Consider the following 25,027-nt stretch of genomic DNA (forward strand, 5'->3'; position numbering starts at 1 on the left):
TTTCAGTGGAGGCCCGGGGAGAAAAGCTCCAATAACAATGAGAGTTACAGTATAAAAATGGCGAATAGAAAGAGCATACATGTTAAAAAGACATTATAAAACAAGATAATGATGTAATTAGCACTGTAGCAAAAAAAAAATAGTAGTATTTACATTTTTAGTAGTAATAGTTAAAATATTCATTATGCAATGGACATTCAGAAAGGAAGGTAGAACTTTGGTGAGAAATGTACAGTTGCAGGCATTATGTGTCAGTGAAATGGTGGGAATTTAGTAGGAGTACAATGCAGTCCAGTAAGTAGGGTAGAATACAGTTATGTAGTGGTAATAGAAATTTGAGTCATGGGAGAAAAGCTCGGATGGAGGTTATAAGGAATGGTAGTGAGAATTGAAGGACAGACTGGGATTCAAGTAGGAATGGAGCAGGGACAAGTCCATTTAGAGGGAAGATAGGAATGTAAGAGGGATTTGAAGTTAGGGAGGTATAAAACCATTCGAAGGTGGGAGGGGAGTGAGTTCCAAAGTTTAGATAGAGAGTATGAAAGCAGGAAGTGACCTGGAGGTCGTAAAGGTTTATGTACTTGGAGGTTTTGGTTTTCTGGACAGTATGGAATATAGGGGGTTAAGGAGGTAGAGAGGGCTGGGCAGCTGGAAGGCCTAAAGATGAGTTTATGGGCTATGGTAAGCTTTAGGAAGTTGAGGTGGTTGGATAGTTCTAGCCATTTTAGGGATAGAAGAGAGAGGCAGTGATGTGATGAGGTTTTGGAGTGTGTGGTAAATTTGCTTATTTTATTATAGCAGGATTCTAATTTGGACTGTAGTCGAAGTTGAATGTTGTTGAATAAAGGGGCACCGTATAACAGGAAGGGGAGGAGGTAGGGGGATGCAAGGGCTTTACTGGTGGGAGTGGTGAGGAACTGATTGTGCTGATATAGGAGACCTAATTTTTGGTGGGGTTTTTTTGATAGCAATAAGAGTATGGATGTCAAATTTTGTGTGTTCATTAATAATGACACCCAGCAATTTTCTATGTGATACCATTTCTATGGGGATGTTAGCCTGACTTAGTATAGAAAAGGAGGCTTTGTCGAAGCTGATGGCTCTAGAGGGAGTGAAGATCACTAGCTTAGTTTTGGTTGCATTTAGGGCTAGGTGGTGCCTTTGCATCCAGGTTTCTGTTGTGGTAAAAGCTGACTGTGTTTGTAACTGTAGGTCAGAGGGGGAGTCCACAGTGCAGATGATTGTGGAATCATCTGCATACTGAATTAGAGAGGTGTTTGGGATGGAGTGGTGGTAGTTATTGATGAATATATTAAAGAGTAGAGGGCCGAGAACAGATCGTTGGGGGATGCCGGTGGGAAGGAAGGCAGAGATAAGAAGATTTCCCTATTACAGTTTGATGTCTGTTGGAGAGGTAGCTAGAGAACCCGGCTACAGAGGACTCATAATCTCTTATCTTTCTTATACATATAGCTCGAGAACCAATGACTTAAGAGTTAAGGGTACTATGGCAGAATCCTCTGTCCTGAGATCAGCTGTCTGCCAATAAGGCAGCCAAAAAAGGCTAGGCCTAGCTCGAGAACCGACGACTTAAGAGTTAAGGGTACTATGGCAGAATCCTTTGTCCTAAGGATCAGCCATCTGCCAGTAAGAAGGCCAAAAAAGGCTATGCCTGATCCAGTTTCTGTACTGCCTCTCTGGATGTTACTATAGAAGAAAGCTGTGAAACCTGTCCAGTTCTTGCCTCGGATTCCTCTGCTGTGACCCTGTCAGAGGCTGGCATGCATCCAAATTCTCACACATCCTCTTGAGGCTTTTCCAGTATTTGTTCATCTGACTTAGAAAGTGGATTACCTGTCTTTTCCTTGGAAAGGAATGTTTCTGTATGCCTTTTTCCCCTTTCTCTTGTTGCCATAAATTCCACAAGATCAGGTAGGACTCTCCCAAAGTCTTGCTGGTGACTCCATTCTGGCCCAGACAGCATTGGTTCCCCCTTCACCTGACCAGGAGCAATCACAAGTTACTTCATGGGGGTGGATCTTCTCACACAAGACAAGGGATCTCTTAGCCATCCTCACCTGTTCAGTCTTCAAATGACATTGTGGGTGATAGGGTTTTGATTTCCTTTCAGCACCTTTTTTTCTGAGGATATGCTTCAGGAGGGCAGGAAACCCACTACCAGAAAATCACATATGTTCAAATGGAAAAGATTGTCTGTATGGTGCTTCTGTTTGTGTTTGCCATCAGGATCCCCTATCTGTGGCAGTTCTTCTGATTATCTAAGTGTGTTTTGTGCTCCATGCGGGGTTGGCGTATTCTTCAGTTAAAGCATACCTATCAGTGATTTCTGTTCATATCCCCCTTGAATCCTACTCTGGCCTCGTTTTGAAATCAAGCAATTTCTTAAGGGTGTCTTTTATTTCAGGCCTCTCAGAAAGCCTGTTCTGCCTACTTGGGACCTCAGTTTTTTTTTTTTTTTCTTCAAACATCTTTATTACATTATCACATATGACATATGCAATCTTACATTTATATAAATGAAAAACAAACAAAATGACACCAATTTAGTTCCAAACATTACACATCACAGATTAGTTCCAAACATTACACATCACAGACACCACTGAAACAACTGTAATTGCTAACATTATACATCATTCCAGTCATTGTCAGTTGAGCAATATATGGTTCTTTCAAATCCTGCCTCTTAAATCTCATTCCTTCTCTGCATATGTTGTTCCCATTTTTCCTATGTAATTTGCTCCTTCCCTTTTTCTAAAGATCCCAATTCTAGTTGTTTTGTCTGTTGCTACATTCACTACTTCTAGTAAAGTTGGTTTAGCCTGATTTCCATTTGCTAGCAACTGCTTTTTTGGCAGCCAACCATAATTAGATTCAGCAAGGCTCTACTATGTCTAGGCAATTCTGATTCTGTATCACAGCTCGAAAACAATCATCTCCCCAGTCAATCCAATCTGCTCTCCCAAAGTGCAGTTTTGTACCTACCATAAATGTAGATGTTCGAGTGCTAATACAGCTGCAGTCATAACAGATGGGGTTCTCCTGCCGTCAGGCGGGTCCTCGGTCGGCCGAATTCCAAAGTCTAGGTCCGGCGTCAGTTGTCGTTGCTTCTTCCCTGACGTCAGTGCGACAGGGGTATAAAGGAACCAGCCAACGCCATTTTCTTCAGTTTTTCTTGCCCCAGATATCAGGTGCCCCCAGAAGGAAGGCAATACATAAATTTGTGTGATAATGCAGTGCAATATAATCAAAATACAGTAGTTGCAAGCAAATACATCATAAAAGAAAACCCCAATCAGGTTGTATGAGGATGTGTTAGCCTATAGGCCTGTCCCAAGAGGGGAAGGAGGGGAGAGAAAGCTGGACTGCAGCTGTATTAGCACTCTAACATCTACATTTATGGTAGGTACAAAACTGTACTATGTTCATCGTGCATACAGCTGCAGTCATAACAGATGGGTAGAATCCCAAAGCTAAGGAAGGGGTGGTAGGCACTAGGTGGAACTAGGAGGAGCCAAAATGCCCTGCAAGACTGCAGTGGCAAAGCCTGCTCTAGATTTGGAGTATAATGGTAGGTTGTAGTGCTTGGAGAAGGTATGCACAGAACTCCAAGTGGCTGCTTCCAAAATATCCTTGGTAGGAACTCCTCTGAGGAAGGCTGCAAAGGTGGCTGGTGGCCCTGGTGGAATGAGTTCTAATGTCTGTAGGAACAGTTTTGCCATGAAAGGAATAGCAAAAGCGTATGCAGTGGGCTGTCCATTTTGAGATTGTCTGTTTGGAAATTGGCTTCCCTTGAGCTCCTACCGCATAGGCCACAAAGAGCTGTTCTGATTTTCTGAAAGGCTTTGTTCTGTCCAAATAATAACGCAGTTGTCTGTGGATGTTCAAGGAATGTAGTAATCTCTCCCCTTTGTTTTGAGGATTAGGATAAAAAGTAGGTAAATGTATGGCCTGATTTAAAGCTACCCTGGATACCACTTTAGGCATAAAGAACGGGTTGGTTCGTAAGGAAACTCTGTCCTGATGGAAGATGATAAATGGCTGGACAGCCATGAGAGCCTGTAGTTCTGAAACTCTACGAGCTGAGGTGATAGCCAGAAGGAAAGCTGTTTTCCAGGGCAAATATTGCAAATCTGATGAGGCAGCTAGCTCAAAGGGAGGCAAGGTCAGTTTTTCCAGAATTAAATTAAGATCCCAAGCAGGTATTGGTTGTTTCCTTGGAGGCCTTAAATTCTTAGCCCCTCTGAGGAACTGTCTTAAGAGAGGGTGAGAGAATAAAGGTGGATCAGTGTTGTATTCTGCAAAAATGGCTGAGGCATGGATTTTGATGGAGGAGAAAGAAAGAAAGTCCACTGCTAAGCAGTTCCGCCAAATATTGTAGTATTTGAGGTAAATTCAGTTTTCCAGGATCCTGGCCCTTTTTCTCATTCCAGACACAAAAACGTTTCCATTTTGCGGAGTAAGCTTTTCTAGTTGATGGCCTTCTGGCCTCCAAAATGACATCCTGCACCTCCTTGGAGAGTAGAGCCTATTGTGATGCTAAGGAATCTTCCATGCGGCTAGATTGAGTGTTTTTAGCTGGCTGTGAAGAGTTTTGAAACTGTGCTGAGTCAGAAGAAGAGGCATTAGAGGCAGGGTCCATGGTGGGGAATGCGTCAGGCTCCTCAGGAGTGGGTACCAGTGTTGCCTTGGCCAGTTCGGAGCAATGAGAATCATCTTTGGTCTGTCTGCTTTGGTCTTTAATAGAACTTTGGGCGGAAGAGGAGGGAAGGCATAAACTGTCATTGATGTCCAACTGAAAGAGAGAGCGTCCACTCTCCAGGCCTTTGGATGGAAGATCCTTGAGCAGAATTTTGTCAATTGATGATTCTTGTGGGAGGCAAAGAGATCTATGTCTAGCCTTCTCCATTCTTGGATTATTTCTGTAAAAACTTTTGGATGCAATTTCCATTCGTGTGGATCTGTCATATTCCTGCTTAGGTTGTCTGCCAGCGTGTTTTCCTTGCCTGGCAAGTACTGTGCTTGTAGTTCCATTTGTAAGTCCATGGCCATGTTCCAAAGTGACATGGCCAGTCTGCATAGGGGGTAAGAATGTGTTCCTCCCTGTTTATGTACCACATGACTGTGGTGTTGCCCGTTCTTATCAATAGTTGACCTGGTTGCAGAAGGTCCTTGAAAGCTATAATAGCATTCATTACTGCTAGCATTTCTTTTTGATTGATGTGAAGGTGCTTTTCTTTTTGGGACCATTTGCCCTGCATGCACCGATCTGTCATGTGCGCCCCTCAGGTGTAGTCCGAGGCGTCTGTTGTGATGACTTGATTTGCTTGAGGTTTGCTGAATGGAAGACCTGTGTTTGCTTGACATGCTTAAGCCCACCACAGAAATTCCTTTTGCAGACATGGAATTAGTGGTATTATTGTTTCCAAACTGTGGCTGTGTTGAGACCATATGTTTTTCAGGTACCATTGTAGTTTCCTCATATGCAGCTTTGCACATGGGATTAGTAATATGCAAGATGCCATGAATCCCAGAGCCTGCAGGATTTTCCTTGCAGTCAGCCTGGTGCAATTTGCTAGTGTTCTGAAGTATTGAATTAGTTGCCCCTGCTTCTCTGGCGTGAGGTAGGCCATCTGGGTGTTTGTGTCCAAATTGGCACCCAGGAAAATTATCTTCGAGAGGGTATTAGCCTTGATTTCTTTTTGTTGACTGTGTATCCCAGAGAGTTCAATAACATTATTACATAAGCCAGATGTTTCAGAAGAATGTGCTTGCTGTCCGCTTGGATCAGGCAGTCGTCCAAATAGGGGTATATTTGTATCCCTTGAAGTCTGCAGTAGGCAATTACTGATGCCAGGCATTTTGTGAATACTCTGGGCAGTAGATAAGCCAAAGGGCAATGCAGAGAATTGATAATGGGTTGAACCTGCAAGAAATCTGAAGTACCTTCTGCAATTTTGTCTGATTGGGACATGCAGGTATGCCTCCTTGAGGTCCAATGTTACCAGCCAAGACTCCTTGCCCAGCACGGGAAGAAGTTGCTGTAGAGTGAGCATCTTGAATTTTGGTACGAGTAGAAATGTGTTTAGGATGGATAGATCCAAAATAGGTCTCCAATCTTTTCCCTTCCTTGGCACCAGAAATAGCCTGGAATAAAAACCTTGACCTTGTTCGTGCGTAGGTACCTCTTGAATAGCTTTCATGTTTATGAGATCTGTAATTTGCCTTTGTGCCTCTGCCCTTTCATTGAGTGGCAGGTTTGGCATGCCTCTCATTTTTTGAAGGGTGTGAAAATGGAATTTGTAGCCTCTGTTTATAATGTCCAGGATCCATTTGTCCTTTGTGACAACATGCCAATTTTTTGAAAATAATGCCAGCTTTCCTCCTAAGGGGGCTGCCATTTGAGACCTGGTTGGCATGCAAAGGGGAAAGTCATTGGGTTTGCTTTCTGAAAGATTGTGAGTTGTCCTCGCCACCTCTTTGTGTAGGAGCTTGCCATTGTCTGCCTCTATACGATCCTTGGGATTGTCCTCTGCCCCTCGGGTGCCTGTATCTGCCTCTTTGGGGTCTGTCTGTGGCAGGAAAGAAAGGACCAGTTTTTGGAAGGCCAATTTCTACTAAAACATGGGGGTTGAACCTGTAGCTTTCACAGTTTGCATTGATTTAGCCTTTTCCTCCATTTCTCTTAATACCTCCTCAGCATTAGCACCAAATAGTACATCCTTTTGAAGAGGGGCATCTAGTAATTTAGCTTTGACATGATCAGGCAAGGCTTGTTCCTTGAGCCAGGCATGCCTACGTATGACTGATCCTGTAACAGCAGCTCTACGTGAGGCCTCTAGAGCATCAAAACCACATTGTAAGTTATGCTTACCCACTTGTTCTGCACTATGCATCAAATCCTGCAACTCCTTCAAGTCTGGTTGTTCAGGTTGTGACATTTTATTTTTCAATTGTGATAACAAAAACTGTTGGTATTTTAGCATATGAAACTGACAGTTTAAGACCCTCATGGATAAGGTAGCCGAGGTATATACCTTTTTTCCCCACCTTTCTAAGGATCTGGAATCTCCCTCGGAAGGCAATGGAGGCCTTAACTCCCTTGGGGCCCTGTGAGATGGTTTCTGGGTCAGCAGCATGGCTTTTGTATAGAAATTGGTGCGAGTCAGGAACCCTGTAGTACCTGTCAGGCTTAACTGGAGCTGGAGGTAGAGAGTCCGGGTTAAGGCAGGCCTCCGAGTAAACATCATCTAGGATGTCCAAGACAGGAGGTATAGCCAGAGGCCTGTGCTGAGGTAACAAGAAAAATTCCCTGAGCCTTTTCTTGGAATCTGAATAATCCTGGCCTTCCCAGTGGAAGTGTTCCCTTAAGTTATGCAAAGTTTCCCCAAATGAGTAATCCTCAGGGGGGGGGGGGGATACAGAAGGGATGGACTCTTCCGCATCAGAGTCTTCAAAAGGAGATTAAGAATGTTCCTGATCATCAGAGTGCTCTGAAATAATGGAGCCCTGATCAGAGGAGGGGGAATCTTCCTCCACTCTGGGCCTTTTATCCGGTGGGGGCTGAGAACCTCTGATTAGAGTAATTAAATCCTCAGCCATTTTAAGCATCTGTTTCTTAGGCATGGGGCCTGGAGATGGGCCCTGTGTAGCTGGTCTCTTAGAGTGCATGGTTGCTTTAGACTTTGTGAAAGCCTTGATGGAGAAAGAAGAGGAAGGTCTGAAGACACCTTGAGTGGAGGTGGACCTGTCCACATTCTGAGTTTCAACGCCAAGAGTGGCTTAGGTATCTGTAGTCGGGGTGTGGGCCGAGGAGCCTGCGACCACAGGCACAGGAGACACCGTCAAAGAAGTGTCGTCGGTAATCGGGCTGCATAGGTGCCTCACTGAGAACCGGACCACGTGTAGTCGGCTTTGGCGTGGTGTCAGTAGAGGCCGCGGACCTCGTGTGTCGGTCCTTGTCTTTGCATTTTTTAGACAAAACTGGAGTCGGGAGTATCCGATGACATAGTATAGTTAAATGCTTTCCCAAAATAATGCTGGGCGAACTCCACCCGACGCTTAATAGTGCGTTTGTTGAATGTAGCACAAAAGCGACAGACCGAGACGTCGTGGTCTGGGCCTAAACAAGGTATACAGAGGGAATGGAAATCCTTATGCGGTATTTGCTTCCCACAAGAAATACAATTATTAACTTTGTCTGACATCGGTCTGAGGCAAGAAAAGTTTCCCCAACGGGGTACTTAGCTTTTAAGAAGACTTCGGTTTCCAATTTTTCGTAATCTCAGGAGCTGACCGACCAGAACTTGCGAACTGCTTCTGCTTCGGGCACCACGCGGCAAGAAAGACTGAAGAAAATGGCATCGGCTGGTTCCTTTATACCCCTGTCGCACTGACGTCAGGGAAGACGCGACGACAACCGACGCCGGACCTAGACTTTGGAATTCGGCCGACCGAGGACCCGCCTGATGGCAGGAGAACCTCATCTGTTATGACTGCAGCTGTATGCACGATGAACATCATCTCCAACAGAGCGGCCTGCAGGGAATCCTTAAAGTCTGCTGGCTCAATTACACTCCCAAAAAATATGTTCCCAGCCCCCTCTTTCTTGCCCATTACCTTAATTTTTGTACCAGAAAAAGTGACCCAGATTCCTTTTGAGCCTGCTTCTTCAGCTTCCTTCCAACAAAGGACTGTCCTTTTGACTCTTACTTCAGACAAGAGTGTCTGAACTTCAGGCTGTCATGGCTATTCCTCCTTTTTTAGTTTTTCACAGAGACGGTGTCTCTAAATAATCCTTCAGTTATGTCCAGGGTGATTAGTGAGTTGTCCCTTATCAGTCTATTCATCTTCCTTCCTTTTTTCCTTCTCTACAGTTTGCCAGTGAGAAGGTTCTTCACACCTTAGCTTTACATAGACAGCTCAGGTATTTAGATAAGACAAAGGTAATTAGCAAGTCTGAGCAGCTTTTTGTTTCTTTCCATCCCAGGACTTTGGATTTGGCTGTTTCATGGGCATAGACTTTGGCATGTGGCTGAGTATATACTTTCTTCAAGAAGAACAAACAGGCAGTTCATCTTCGATGCCCTTTTATGTGATGAGTTTCTATTCAGCAAGCCTTCACACAACCCAGTAATCAGTTTCTTGAAGAAGATGCAGGCACTGTCTACTGTAAAACATCAGTGAGGTTTACCTCCAAACCTGTAAGAAGACTCTTCATGTGGCATTGTCTTCTCTGATGCCAGTGAGGCTGTTCACTAGGACAGCTCAAACAGCTTAGCAGTTACAGTCGTGATCACTTTAGAAGTTATCATCTGAGTTTGCCTTGGCTTGAGAACCATCACCAAGAATCAGTGGACTGTAGACTAACTCACAGACAGGCACATCTGTAGAGTTCTTAGGCTATCCACAGAAAGGCCTTTGCTTAGAGAATAAGCTGTATCCATATAGCTCTTAGGAAATATCAAGAATCTAATTCTCAGTGGGAGTGGACAATTTCTCTCATTTAAAATGTGGTTAAGGGCACTGCATCATTTTATTTCATTATTCTGAAAGGAAGGGAATACATCCATCTCATCTGGAATTCATTGACAAAGTTCAACAGAGATTGTCCTGGTCATACACCTGCTGCCATATGGCACCTGGATGGTTTTGCTGTACATAATGGACATCTGAGACAGATGTAGAGCCTTCCTATAAGGTTTTTCAGTCTACTCTTGCTGAGCACCAGTTTCAGTACCAAATGCTGCCTTTTGGAATTTACTTTGCACCCAGAATGTTTACCAAAGTGTTAGGGTGGCGTTCATTTCTTTTATAGTCTGAGGAATGGATTCTGCAATGTTCTCTCAGTGCACTGACAGTTTTGACATCTCTGCAGTAATGTGGGGGGAAGGGACTGTCAATTCCTCTTGAACTACAAAAGAAAACACTGAACAAAGACCTGGAATTTAGTTACTTTTCTGGCTGTAGGTGGATAACTTTTAAGTATAGCATAAAACAAGGTCTACGCCAAATATAAATGAGGGTTATTAGAAACAGAAAAGAAGCAGTCCCTTTTTCAGAAGGTAAAGAAAATAACAGTGACCCTCCAAAATCCCATTATATGTTAATGGCATGGGAATTCAAAGTTACTGCCTTATGTCTGGCATGAGTCATACATAGTATTGTGGGAAAGAAAAAGGATTGAGGGAGTACAAGATCACGTTGATACATAAAGCCGTGTTGGAAGCCATGTTGTGGAAAACAGGCTAAAATTACAAATAAAGCACTTAGAGTGATTTTTGAGGTGTTAGGTCAGGAAACAGAGTGAAAAAACAGTTTTGTTTTAGTTCTTGGGTGGAATTTTCCTTTAAGCACACTAGGCTGATATTCTGTGGTTAGCAGTTACTCTGACTATGCAAGTATATATTTTCTACAATAGCATATATGCTAAAGAAAAATAAAATATTGCTACTGTATTTAGAACAAATACTGTGGTTTTATAATTAAGACTATTGTATGATATAATATGACACTCCCTCTCTCTCTCTTTCTAGGTCCATCAGTCAATAAAGCTAAAGCTCTTTCAGCCATGGAGCGGCACACAGGAAGTGACCGAGAAGGACTTTTACATTTTTAAATACCACACACTGGAGTAATTTACCTGACTTTGAAGCATTTTCATAATACCACTTTCGTGGTGTGAGACGAACATCTTCCAGAATCGCTATGCACCTTTCAAACTCAGGAAATACTACATTAAGGATTCCTCAGTGTAGCAGCAGTATTGTGATTGGATTTAACAATCAAAGAGCTTTTTATCTGCGCATGTAAAATGGGTGCCTTACACTTCAACTGCTCTATAACAGAAAGTGGGCTTCCTGAAGAAGTACAAGAGCAGTGCCCTGTGTCATCAGCTTTCAAGGACTACAGAATAAAAGCAGTGTTTGCTGATCATGTTTACTTTTATAGGGAACAATACCAACAGATTTTGAAACCATGGCCAGTTTTTTATTAGTATGCCAGGACTGTATGTAAACAACCTTTTTTCTGTCACAATAAATTAACTTTGTACATTATCAATTTCAGAAGAGTATAATTTTCAGTAAAGCTTGTTCTCCAAACCATTTCTTGAATAAGTGTACATGCTCCTCGCAGTGTTCTCCTAGAAAAAAAACACTTGTTAAACTACAACAGCAGATTGTTACACAAAAATATTTTGGAAAAAAAAAAAACTTGCAAACTGTTTACTGCTTTGCATTCATTAACAGCTGGATGTACTGTGAGACCACTGTCATATGTGTAATTATTTATCTTAAAATGCTCAGATCTTACATCACATACCTCTCAACTACCCAGATGTTTGCCCTGTTTGTCATAAAATATGTGGATCTGATGTTATCTTTTTCATTCTTCCTCAACGAATGGAGTTATGGATCCGATTCGGCCACATATTTCAGACTTTGGATCCGATTCGGCCACATATTTCAGACTTTGGATCCAACATTTTAGCTCCTCTCTCTACCACAATGCCCCAGTACCCCAGATCTTGTTTGCTGCTATTGCACGCAGACATAGGGTCCTTCTCTTGGGTTCGTATTATGTTGTTGAACGTTTAGGTTGTCGAACGCCTAAACGTCGAATGCTCAAAACCTCGACCGGCCAATTACGTGAATTTTTTCCCAGGGAAAAAATTTGCTTGGCCGTCATCTGGGATTTGCCCTTTTCTCCGATGTACAGCGATCTTGTAGTTGGTATATTTAGTTAGGGGTCCACTTTAGTAGGGGTTTAAAGTGTTTTTTGTTGGCCAAGCAAATTTTTTCTCTTGGAAAAAATTCACGTAATTGACTGGTTATGGTTTTGAGCATTCAAAGTTTAGGCATTCGACAACCTAAGCATTTGTTCTTATATAGACCCTTTCTTTCGCAGTGTTCAAGCTTTTGTGAGTAGGAAAGTTTGTTTTCTTATCTAAAAATTTTCCTTTCTTCTATGTATTATAATCCTTCCTCTTAGTCTTCAGTTTTTCTACGCCAGGAATATTTATATAGTAATTTCTTGAAACTACTATTACTGATATTTTGTATTTTCTTTACTTTTTATCCCTCCTACCTTTTTTAAACAGGGCTATTGTTTTTTTACCATTGGTGGTAATTTTTCTCCTAAAAAAATCCCATTCTTGATTTTCTCTGCCCTTCTTTACTTTGGTATTAGAATTGCTAACTGGCTTTAAAAAATGCGCTTCTTGTGGGCACAAAAATTCATAACTGGGAAAGTAGTACTTCTGTTTTTTAGAAGCAGCTCATTTAAATACAGTCTGTGCAGCTTTCCATTCAAAAGCCTTCGATGACAGGTGGATTAAACTTATTCTTAAGCATTGACTTCCTTCCTCCTCTTCAGGGGCTGAAACCCTCAGTAAGACCTCGAAAGTTCTGTCAGAGCTTAGGAAATGCTCACCACCAAAGTCTCCCAAGACTTCTTTGGAACCACCTTCTAAAGTTTCAAACCTATCAGGTCCAATGACTTTGGTCCCAAAAAGGTGCACTTCGGATCCTAAGCCATCGGATCTGATTAGCATCTCAGCAAGTCCTACCACTCATTGTGGTTTCTAAGCCTAGTACATCGTACACTCCTAGAGCTCATTCACCAGTTTCTCTTGGATCTGATCTTCCCCAGCTTCCATTCCCCTTTTATGCAGACACCCAAAAAGCACTCCAACCCTTAGTCAAACACATCATCCATCAGGTTGTCCAGGAGCCTATCTGAAGCAAACATGGATTGGATGATGCGAAAGTTCCTCAGATCCAGATGGTGATTATCTCTGCACTGTCTCCTATTGGATCTGTGAGGCTTCCGGCCACTACTCAATCATTCTCATCTCTTTCTCCAATCTGCCCTTCAGTTTCAGAGCCCCAGGATGCAACAGCTCTGAGAGTTCCAGAGTCAGATCCAAAGAGAATTACTTCTTTGATTCTAGAGAATTAGTTCTTCGGTTCTGATGGTATCCCTGACCAGTTCTGCTCCCATGCCTTCGAATCAGAACAGGTCCCAGAGCTGAAGTGTTGGATCCATGGGGCTGGGATCTGCTATGATGATGTCAGATCCATCCCTAGCCCTTGGAGCCTCAGTGCTGGACAGCTATAGTCTGGTTCCCTCCTCCAAGCAAAGATCAGGTCAGAATCGTGATCTACCTATCTCTGATCACTCTGTTCCAGAGCAGGTGGCCATGGTTTCTCTGGGTCCATCTCCCTTTGAGACTGTGGAAAGGGGCTTCTTCTAGTTATAGAGATTTGGTCTCTCACCCTTTGGATCCTTCCTATCCACTCTTCAGTTCTGAGCTCTGAGTCCATCAGACCTATTCCATAGGGGCAGCCAATTCCACCTAGCTTCCAGTCAATTCTTATGGAGGAACTTCAGCTTTTTTCTGACTCACCTTTCTTCTGACTCCCCTGAGGAGGTCCATCGGAAGAGAATGTACAAGAAGAGGCACATAGAATCCTTGTTGGACTCTCACTTAAGATACTGATTTCGAGAAAGGAGACTGGTCCCCATTCACCACCTGATGACATGTCCTTTGGACGTATTGGAGATCCTTAAGCAAAAAGGTGGTTGATCTTCCAGTAATCCTTCTCCAGAGGAGTATTTCTGGAGGCATTTGGTTCTGGCCCCATCTACATCTTGAGTGACCCCCCCCCCCAACTGAGTTTATCGATCTGGTCTCTCAACAGGAATGAAAAGAGCTGGATTCCATTGAGCCAATACCACATCGCCTGGACAAGTTCTTAGACCCTCCAAAAGATAAACCCCACTGGAGCAAAGGAGTCCCTGTAGATGCAATGGTTGGGGTGGCAGCCACCAAAAAAGGAGCTAGCAGAGTTTTCTTTTCACCCCCCCCTAACAGAGTGTGTCCATCACTGGACAGATTTAGAAGGTGTATTTTCTTCGTTGACTTTGCCCTGATGTCCCTAAACTACCTGGCACAATTTACAAGGCTACAGTGAGGTTTAACAAAAGAACTGTCAAACTCTGTCTTTCTCGGAGTCCAGCTCTGCAGAAGATTTCAAAAGATTGTCTTCTGAGCCGACCACTGTCTTGTCACTTTCCAATGAGTCCATGAGGTTGATCTCTCATGCATCAGAAGGTGCCTCACTGGCATCCGGTTCAGGCACTGCCATAACGAGACATGCCTGGATGCTGCTATGTGACTTTGCAGAGCCTTTCAAGGAGTCTTTCATCAATGCTGCCTTTTATGGAACATCTTTGTTTGGTCCTTTTGTGAAAGAAATGCTTACCCACAGTGAACAAGGAAGGAGGGATCTTGTCTGCCACGGGAATCAAGTTTAATACCCCTCAATGAACTTGCTCTAGAAATCAGAGAGATGGTAAGAACATATGGTTCCATAAATCTCATGGACCTTTCCAGGAACCATGCAGAGACAACTTCAGAGGCACAGGAGGCGGTTCTAACTGTAGATGCCCTTTAGGCAGAGGAGGCCCACACACACACACTGTTTCTGAGATTCTTTCTGGATAGACCCTTTCAGTGCTCCTTAAGTGCTGCCTAACTAAACACCTCTGGAGGCAGTCGGGTGACACTTGTCATTGCAGCCAGATGCATGGACTGTTATAAAAGATTCCTGGGTGCGGAAAATAACAGCCAGAGGTTACTTCATACTACTTTCCCAGCCCCAAATCTCCAAACGAAAGAGGCTCCCCAATGTCCCATCCAGTCAAGGAAGGCTGGAGCACAAGAAATTCAAAAGCTGCTAGACAAGAGTCATCTAGGAGGTCCCACCAGACCATTTAGGATTTGGAACTTGTTTTTTTGTTTAGTGCCAAAAAAGGACACCTAAGACCAATTTTGGATCTAAGAAAACTGAATCCGTTCTTGAAAATGTCAAAGTTCTGAATGGTCACAGTTCAGTCCATTCTGCCATTTCCACACAAGGGTGATTGCATGTGCTCTATAGATCTACAGGGTGCATACTAACATCAAAACAGTCTGGCACTCATGAAGACACTTGTGCTTTTGCCTGGGAGGCAGTCACTACAAATTCAGAGCCCTGCCCTTTGGACTCACCAAAGCCCACAGGGTGTTCACCAAATGTATGGCAGTGGTAGCAGCTCACTTGAAACTAAAAGGATTCCAAGTGTTTCCATACCAAGACAACTGGCTCCTCACTGCCCCTACCATGCATCTACTGCAGCAGCCCAGGGACTATTTGCACCAGATTTGTCATTCACTAGGAATCAGTCAATTATGCCAAATCAAACCTCACACCAGAATAGAGCCTGGAGTTTACTGGTACACATCTGAACACAGCAATGCTTATTTGCATACTTATTGCATAGACATACTCTGATCCCAGGTTCATCAACTTTTGTATCATCCGACTCAACCAAAAAGACCAATTTTCCAAGCTTTGGGGACCATGGTAGCAGCATTATAGATTCATAGGTAGGTACTAGGCTATTGGCCGTAGGGCCTATATAAGCCTAGCCAAAAAGTTACCCTGGCTTTTGCCTCCCAAGAAAATTATTTTCCTGTGCCCCTGTCGAGCAGAGCCACAGAGGTGGTCCCCGGGGTGAATTTCCTATTTCCCATCCAATCATCAAGATTTTTCTTGAGTGCTAATGAGCTTTGTTTGATATAGAAAGGTAGTTTGTTTCAGAGTATGGGAGGTCTCTGGGACAGGAATTTATCCCTCCAGCATGCTCTGTTTATTGTGGTGACAAGGTTTAGGTCCCAAAAGCCTAAAGCGTGTAGCTCGGACAGATTGGGATTTCTTTAAGTGGGGCATGTCCAGCAGCACTGGGTTTGACATAGCTTTGTATGTTAGGCAGAGATTGCCTCTGAGTAGGTGATATGTGATGGGGTAAAGCTGGAGTTTTTTGAGACGGTTTGCGTAGGGCATCGGTTTGAGGCCAGTAATCCTCTTTGTGAGGAATTTCTGCGACCTTTCCAGTTGCTGTAGATGTCTTGTGAGGTACAAACAAGGGGCATTGTACTCTATAATGGGTCTAATGAGTGACGTGTAGAGGGAACAATGACCTCTTTTTTTCCTGGATGCGAAACCTTTTTCTGATGAGGTGTGCCATGTAGAAGGATTACCTGACTACTGTGGCAATGTGATTATCAAAGGAGAGACCTCATCACACTTTTGGCATTAAGTACATTACCACCTATGTGGTAGCTCATGGGTACAGAGTTTTTACCAAAGGGGATGACAATGCACTTTTTGGCATTGAGCTTGAGGCCATTGCTTTGACACCAGGCATCTGTCTCAGTGAGGCCCTTTTGTAGGATGTCCACATCGTTAGGAGTTTCGATTATGGCTCCTAGTTTGCAGTCTTCTGCAAACTTCGTTAGCCAAAGACCTTCTGTGCTAGCCTGTACTTCAGAACAGTGGATACCAAACAGGAGAGGACCCAGGACTGAACCCTGTGGTACTCCACTTGTCACTGGTCTGAAGTCAGATTTTCAGATTTGGAGTCTGCTACTTTCACAGTGTGGGTTCTGTCAGTGAGCCAGTTGGCAACCCATCTTGTGACATAGGGATTTATACCTAGTTTAGTGAGTTTATCTATAATTCCAGAGTGGGGGATGGTGTCAAAAGCCTTGGCAAGATCTACATAGGCTGTGTGAAAACCACCTTACCCTCATCTACGGCTTTAGTGACTGCTTCAAAGAAGTCTATCAGGTTTAGGAGACATGATCTGCCTTTTACAAACTCGAACTGGGTGGGGTCCAGAGTTTGGATATTACCAATGTCTTTGTTTATAAGTTCCATGATGATACATTCCATGGCCTTGCAGACCAGGCTTGTTAGGCTAATGGGGCAGTAGTTCCCGGGGTCCATGATGGCTCCCCCTTTGTGGAGTGGAATAATCATCGCTGTGCGTCATTCAGTGAGCACAAAGTCTGAGGTGAGGCTATGACTGAACATGCTTAGGTGGGGTGCCAATTCATTCTGTAGTCCGTGTAGAATGCAGCCTGGGATGTTGTCAGGTCCCATGGATCCTGTGCTCTTAGCTTTGGAGAGTGTGTTTTTTTACCGGTGCAGCCATGATTACAGGAACTTTGCATTCTTCCGATATAGAGATGGACCCTTTAGGGGGTGAGAGTGGGGTAGAGTTAGCACTGAACCTATCTGCCAGGATTTTGGCAATATCAGTTGGCTCTGTATATTTAGTGCCACTGTGCTGTAACTCACAGCAGATCTGAGTGTTGCCATTGAGATTCTTGCCACAGCTATAGAATGCTTTAGAGTTAGTGGCGATTTTTTGTTCATAACTAGCTTTGGAGGATTTTGAGGGATCACGGCTTCTTACTGAGGCTGACCAGGGAGTTCCTCCAATCATGGGATTTTACTCTTTTTTTTGCAACAGTTTCTTTCTTCTGTTGTAGAGTTTGTTTATGGCAGGGGACCACCAGATTTTTTAGCATCTTGGTTCTGTTAGGGATAGCACAATCCATGCACTCGTGTAAGTGCTTATAAAGTGCATTTGTGTAGGATTCAGCAGTTGTACCTCTATTGTCCATCTGTATGGGTTTCGTGAGGTTTGCCACTTCTGTCTTAAGAAGCGTGAAGCTGGCTTTGGAGAAATTATTTACGGTGGCTTCCCTGATGGGAGGTGGGGGCAGGATCTAGATGTCTAGGGTGATTAGCTTGTGGTAGGTTCTGACCAACAAGGAATTGACCTCGGGTGTGGAACACCGGTCGCCCATATTGGTAATGACCAGGTCTAGGATATTGCTGCCCCTGGTGGGGGTGTGGATAAGTTGATCCAAGGCAATGGAATTTATGAATTCCAGAAAATGTTGAGCAAAAGAGTTCATACATGAGTAGTTTTCCCAGTTAATGGTGGGGTAGTTGAAATCGACCATTATTAGGGTGTTGGGTTGTACCCTAATATTTTCCAGTGCATCAAGAAATGAGTGGGAATCCTGGGGCATGGTGGGGTCTCTGTAGCAAGTTACAATTTGGATTGCGGTCTTGCCCAGAGTTAATTGCACTTGGATAATCTCTGATGCATTATGCTGAACAACTAGCCTGGAGGTGTGGATATCCTTAATGAATATGGACACGCCTCTGCCTAGTGATTCGGTCCAGGTTAGGTGGCCAAAAAGTGTGGTATGAATTTTAGCCTGGTAATGCAGGGGTGCTCTCTGGAGCCTTGAACCAGGTCTCTATCACTGCATGAATGTTGAAGTTCTCCATTTGAAGGAGTGCCTCGAGTGAATGCATTTTGAGGTTTAGACTTCTAGCATTTACCCTCAGCATTGCCCTCAGTTTTAGTTCCTTTAGCACGCTACTTTGTGTGTCCTTCAATGGACTCCAGCTTTTCAATGGTCTATTCTTCGAGAACTCCTATCTTTTCCAGTCAAGCTTACAGCAATATGCAGACACCGTATTCACTGGTGGATCCAGTCAGACAATATTTACCTAGGCCGGGTCCTTTGTTTATCCTCCCCCGCTGGCCACAGTGACCACAGGTGACTCCCAGTCAAGGGGCTACTTAGGAAGGATGATCCATGGCATGTGGTCTTCTCAAGAGACCAACTTGCATATCAACATCCTGCAGATGAGAGCAGTCCTTTTAGCTTTGCAGAGATTTTAAGATGCTCTTCTTCAAGGGAATATTGGAGTTAGACAAACATGTCTGTAGACTGGTACATCAACAAACAAGGGGAAACCCAGTTCTACCCTGTCTGGTGGGGAGGCTGTGAGTGTGGGCAAGGGGCGATCTCCTCTAACTACTTTTGAGTACCAATACACATTCTGGAGAAATCCAACATAATAGTAGGCAAACTCAGCAGGTCCATTCTGATACCTCACGAGTAGTCTCAAGCAGTGAGTAGCATAGGAAATGTTCCATCATTGGGGCCAACCTTGTTGTAACCTCTTTTGTATCCCCCCACAACAAGTGCAGCAGGTATTTTGCCCTGATCATCCCCCCACGGGGAGTCCAAGAGAGATGCTATAGACATGTTTGGCCTTCCATTCTCCTTTGTGCTTATCCTCCACTTCCTTTGATACCAAAATTTCTACAGAAAGCAACTAGGTTGAAGAGCTCAGTCATCCTCATTGCTCCTTTCTAGCCTTGCCCAGTGTGGCTCCTCTTCCTTTGGTCTCATCTTCATTATCCTCCCTGAGTATTGGAGCCAACTTCCAGATCTTTTCTTACACCCCTCGGGGATGAATTATCCCAATATCCCAGCCCTCAAACTAACTGCATGGTTTCTCCAGTTCCAGTAGTAGTCCTAGCTTTCTTCACCAGTAGATACCATTTTATTGTCCTTATAAAAAGACTCCACCAAAAAGGTTTACAAGAGCAAATGGAAAAGATTTTCCTTTGAGCATTAAGAAACCATGTTGACCCTTTGAATGCCCCTGTTTCTGCTGTTCTTAATTGTCTGGCTGCTCTATTCAAAGAGGGAGCTAGTTTTTCCATGATTAAATGACAGTTGGCAGCCATATCAAGTTTTAACAGAGGAGATTAAAAAATTTTGGCTTCTTCCAAGTTATAGGCTCATAGGTGTGTACTAGGCTAATGGCCCTGGAGCCTTTACAAGCCTAGCCCATAGGATTAACCCTGGCATTGTGCCACCCGACCTTAGTTCCCAGTGCCTCTGTTGAGTAAAGCCACTATAGTGATCCCTGGGGTGAATTTTCTATTTCCCATCCACTCATCAAGATTTCTCTTGAAGAGGATCAGTGAGGTGCTCTGACATGTATGGGAAGTGGATTCCATAGCATGGGGAGTCTCTGGGTTATGAACCTGTCCCTCCAGCATGTTCTGTTGATTTGTGGTTATGAGGTTGAGGGATTAGGATTTCTTTAGATGTAGCATTTCTAACAGAGCTGGGTCAGACATGGCTTTGTAAGTCAAGCAGAGATTGCCTCTAAGTAGGCAGTATGAGACAGAGAATAGTTGGAGCCTTTTGAGTCTGTCCATATAGGACAAATGCTTAAGGCCCAGGCTCCTCTTTGTGAGGTATTTTTGCAGCCTCTCCAGTTGCTGCAGGTGTTTAGTGAGGTACATGTGAAATGGGGCATTGTACTCAATGATTAGCCTAATGAGGGAAGAGTAGAGGGAGACAATGACCTCTTTCTTCCAGGATGCAAAACCCTTAGTAATGAAATGTGCCACACCAAAGGACTTTCTGACCACAGTGGCAATGTGGTGGTCAAAAGAGAGGTTGCTATTAACCTGTGTTCCCAGATCTCTTATAACACCTGTGTTCAGTGGACTACCATCGATGTGGTAATTCATGGGAACCGGGTTTTTCCCAAAGGGGATGACGACACATTTTTAGGCATTGAGCTTAAGGCCATGGTTCTGACACCAGTCGCTGGTCTCAGTGAGGCCTTTCTGTAGGATGTCAACATTACTTGGGGAGTTAATAATAGCTCCCAACTTGCAATTGTCTGCAAACTTTGTTAGACAGAGTCCCTTCATGTTGGCCTGAACTTCAGAGAAGTAGATACCAAACAGGAGAGGACCCAAGACCAAACTCTGTGGGACTCCACTCATGACTGGTCGGCAGTCTGACTTGGAGTCAGGTACTTTCACACTGTGGATTCTACCTGTGATCGAGTTTGCAACCCACCTAGTGACATAGGGGTTGCCTAGCTTAGTGAGTTTTTCTAGGATTCCTGAATGGGGAATGGTATCAAAGGCCTTGGCCAGATCAAGGTAGGCTGTATGAACCACCTTGCCTTCATCCACAGCTCTGGTGACTGACTCAAAGACATTGAGCAGGCATGATATACCCTTCACAAAACCAAACTGTGTGGGATCCAGAGTTTGGAGATTCCCTATATCCTTGTTTTATTAGGTCCATGATGATGTGTTCCATAGCCTTGCATATCAGAGTCATCGAGCTAATGGGGCGATAGTTCCCAGGGTGTATAGTCACTCCTCCTCTGCAGATAGGGATGACTGTAGCAGTGTGCCATTCAGTAGGGACAAAGCCTGAGGGTGAGGCTGTGATTGAACAGGGCACACAGGTGAGGTGCCAATTCACTCTGTAGTTCTGTAGAACACAGCCAGGGATATTGTCAGGTCCCATAGTATGTAAGGCACTTTCCTCCTCAGAACCCCAGTAAAAGATCCTTCACCTCCCTAGGATTTGACAGTGGTACTACAAGGTATGACTCAAAAATCTTTTGAACATTCAGCAAAAAAAATGAAGTATCTGTCTTAGAAAACAGGCCTTTTTAGTAGCCATCACTTCTGCCAAAAGGATTTCTGAACCCCAGGCATTTTCATCAAAGACTCCGTACATTATTTTCCATAAAGACAGGGTTACTTTATGAACTAATCCTTCCTTTTTACCTAAAGTGGCTTCTGAATCTAACATTAACCAATCCATTCATTTACTTGTTGTCTTTCCAAAATTTTCAAAGGAAAGTATATGGTGTACATCATCTGGATGTGCACAGGCAAATACATTTTTATTTACACAGAATTAAAGAAATCAGAAAATCAGACCAGCTGTTTGTCTTTCTCAAAATGTTTACTGGGTTATCCAGTATCTAATGGCTAAATGGATGATTAATTGCATTTCTATTTGCGGCCCTGGACCTGACAGACAAGCTGAAGGCAAGGGCCTGTGCAGAGTAGAGGGACCCACTGGCATGTTGGACTCTGAATGGAACTGAGGCATGTAGCATAATCTGAAACAGAGAAGGGGGCTGAAAAAGCTCTTCACCCTCTTCAACAATCACAAGCCTAGAGGGAGAAACAAATTGGGACTGGTTGTGTCTGAGGGCCTAAGCTTGGGTCTGTTTTCTTTTTCCCTCATAAGCTTAGGCTGCTCAACCTCAAGATGACCCTAAGACGCCATCGGACACTGATGAGAAGATTCAAGACTTAAGGACTCTAGCTAAAATCTCATCTATGTCTGATCTTCCTAGAGTTAAAACGGGCACAAAAATGGCAACTAGGGACATAGCGATCTGGGCTTAAGCACGTGACACAAAATGAGTACAAGTTTCTATGTGGGATTCATTTACCACAGCAGAGACAATTATTTACTTTATCTGAAATGAGTTATTCCCCAACAGGGTACTTGTATTTCTGACAACTTCTCTCTGGTATGGACCAACCACTTCACTGAAACACTACTTTGGGCTCCGACGGCAAGAAAAGACTGATTTCATTATGTAGGCTGACTCCCTATATACCCAAGTGTACTAACGTCAGTTATGGCATCCGCCAGCCATAGGAGGAGGAAGAATTTCTCTGGTAGTCAGGCCAGTCAAGGGCTTTCATGGTAGGAAATCCCACAATTCAGTACTGCAACAGTGAAACACGAAAAACATCTAAAGAAATCAGAAAATCAGGCCAACTGTTAATTTCCTTCTCAAAACATTGACTGGGTTATCCAGTATCTAAAGTTACACTGGCTAAATGGATAACTAATTGCAGTTCTTGATCTATTCCCAACAAAGCATTTTTCTACCAAGATCGCCTAAAGCCCATTCAACTAGATCCACGGCCACTTCATCTGATTTTTGGTCAACATCATCTGTTGGTATTTGCGCAGAAGCCACACGGTCCAATGTTCATACCTTGGTTACCCATTACAAATTGGACATTACCTCCAGCAACAGAGCTGCCTTTGGTTCAGTGGTTCTCTGGAATATCCTTCCATGAGGCTAACACAAGATTTATTTAGTTGAGGACTCTGTCCCATTCATTGAGGAAGAATGAAAACAACATCAGATTTAAAAGTTACATATGCACTATAACTAGGCATCTGTGTTGTCCATTTTCATTCTTCAACTTCCCTCCCTTCCATCCACCTTCCTATACATGGACTGATCTGTTGGATTTATTACTGGGACCTACATGTCCGGGTATGAGCCCTTTTTATTATCTCTCCCTTTCCCCTTAATGTGGATTTTATGGCAGCAAACTATCTGAGGTATTGAGGATGGACTACAGCATTGTGGGTAGAGGGATGAGCTCAAGAGCTGCATCCAAAGTCTAAACGCTCGTATGGACAAACTTTAGAAAAAAAAGAACGGAATGCTCAGCAGCCTGAAATAGCCAAAGCCTTAACGCAATTTTAAAATTGCGTTAAGGCTTTGGCTATTTCAGGCTGCTGAGCATTCCGTTCTTTTTTTTTTCAAAATTGCGTTAAGGCTTTGGCTATTTCAGGCTGCTGAGCATTCCGTTCTTTTTTTTCTTTTTTTTCTAAAGTGCATCCAAAGTCTGACATATGCGGCCAAGTCAGATCTGAGGATCAGTTACGTAACCCCAGTCATTGAGAAAGAATGAAAATGGACAACAGAGATGCCTAGTTAGGGTTAGTACGCAACTTTTAAATTTCTGGCAAATAACTGAGGATGGTCACTAAATGACATGCATTTCAGTTTCAAATTTAATATCCTTCAGAAAATGCATGCTGTACTATGGGGCCTTTGTCCCCATTCCCCCATTATTTTTGGCATTCTCAATCTAAGCAGTTGAGTGGTATGATTTCTTGCATTCTGTAAAGATGTCCTATATCACTGTTGCAGTGTTCTTTACTATAGGGAGGATCTCCTGCCCACAGCAACCCAACATACCACCAGTATACCAAAGCCTTATGGTCTTGTATATGTTGTATGTCACACACATGGACCCGCACAGGATGTAGGGCATGAAACCGATATATGGACGCAGTTACACAGAACTTCTTTGCCACAAGTCTGAATACCAGTATTGATCGTTGGTCTGAATGCGTTGTTGCTGTGCTGAATACCTAGCCATCAGTTAAGTGCCCCATTTTTTTTTTCTCCTTTGGTCTTGTGTTTGATTTTGCTTATCTAGAGTTCATTTCATCCAGTAAGGGAAAATGTCAGTGTGGGACGCAGACTGGGCGCTTCCTACAGCCACAGCTTTTATAGCATCTGTAAGGCAATTGTGCCCAAGACACACTGAGGCCGTTTGTCTTCCCTGGTCATTTATCTTGAAAACCAGCAACTTAGAGTTAGCCCAAGGTAACATGGTGCCATCTATTAACCCAGAGATGCTCCTGTTAGTGTAAGAGGTTGGCCATGAAGTCTTGGTCAGATTCTTTAACTGTCTTGCCTCCACCAAACATCACTCTAGAAGTGGGTAATAGCTCTGTAGGCTGTTCGGCTTTTACATTGGATGCCTGTACCATGCCCCTGTTGGAGGCGGGCATAGATCCATCTTTTTGCACTTCTCTGAGGCTTTGCAGATGTCTGCTCTGAATGTCAAGGTGGAACCACAGTTTATGTTGTGGAGTGTCCTAGAGGGCCTCATTAGATAATGGTCAGGGATGAGGGTCTGGGTACTCTTACTGAAACTTGCCAAGAGTCAGAACCTCTGGTATTTGTTAGGGCTAACATTCCTTCCAGGAAGAAAAACAAGACTAAGCAGGTTTCTGTCCATCCTATGGATCCTCAAAGGAAATAGCAAACCGTTTACTCCGGGCTTGTTTCTGCCTTGATGTTCCTGCAGCCTCCTCAAAGGGTTCCAGTAGCTGCTCCCCCTCGGATCTCTACCTCTTCTAAACAGCCTAAGGAACCCGATTACTTGCATGATGATTTAGTCTGTTGAGGAGTCCTTGTCCTATTCTTCACAGATACCTATGCCTTTGGCTTATGGTTCTGGTGCAGAGGAGTCTATTAGCCCTGAGTGTCCTTTTAAGCAATTGTCATTTAGAGACAATTGCTAGAATGATGGAATACTATGAGTGTCTAATGTTCAGGGGAGATACGAGTTGTTTCAGGAGGATACTGCTAAGCCATCAGCAGGTCCTCCTGTGTTGGCTGCCTTGTTAAACACTTTCACTGCTGCTTCCAAGTCTCCTGATTCTCAGCCTCTTGCTGCTAATATACCTGATAGGTTCTATAAGGTCCCTCAATATTTGGCAATTTTTAGTGGTGTCCTCCTGCTGATCCTGCTGTGGTGTTGATCTCTTCTGACAAATCCTGCTGTGGTGTTAGTCTCTTCTGACAAACCTTCCAAGCTCTTGCCCTTTTCCAAACTTTTGCCTTCTGATAAG

The 25,027-nt window shown here is 43.6% G+C and overlaps 2 protein-coding genes across 3 annotated transcripts in view; one reads left to right on the top strand and one right to left on the bottom strand.

The window, feature by feature from the left end:
- NPC1 (NPC intracellular cholesterol transporter 1) overlaps nt 1-11,078 on the top strand; it is a 1,151,083-nt gene extending 1,140,005 nt beyond the window's left edge. For both annotated transcript variants that reach the window (XM_044065361.1, XM_044065360.1), the window contains one exon: nt 10,557-11,078. In XM_044065361.1, the coding sequence (XP_043921296.1) occupies nt 10,557-10,658 (102 nt within the window). In that variant the 3' untranslated portion in view covers nt 10,659-11,078. The remainder of the gene's footprint in view (nt 1-10,556) is intronic.
- RMC1 (regulator of MON1-CCZ1) overlaps nt 10,989-25,027 on the bottom strand; it is a 1,444,591-nt gene continuing 1,430,552 nt past the window's right edge. Inside the window, exon 20 of the mRNA XM_044065362.1 lies at nt 10,989-11,164. Within this exon, the coding sequence (XP_043921297.1) occupies nt 11,085-11,164 (80 nt within the window). The 3' untranslated portion in view covers nt 10,989-11,084. The remainder of the gene's footprint in view (nt 11,165-25,027) is intronic.

This window comes from Protopterus annectens, chromosome 3.part0, assembly GCF_019279795.1.
Source record: "Protopterus annectens isolate FY-2018-M chromosome 3.part0, PAN1.0, whole genome shotgun sequence".
NCBI lineage: Eukaryota > Metazoa > Chordata > Ceratodontiformes > Protopteridae > Protopterus > Protopterus annectens.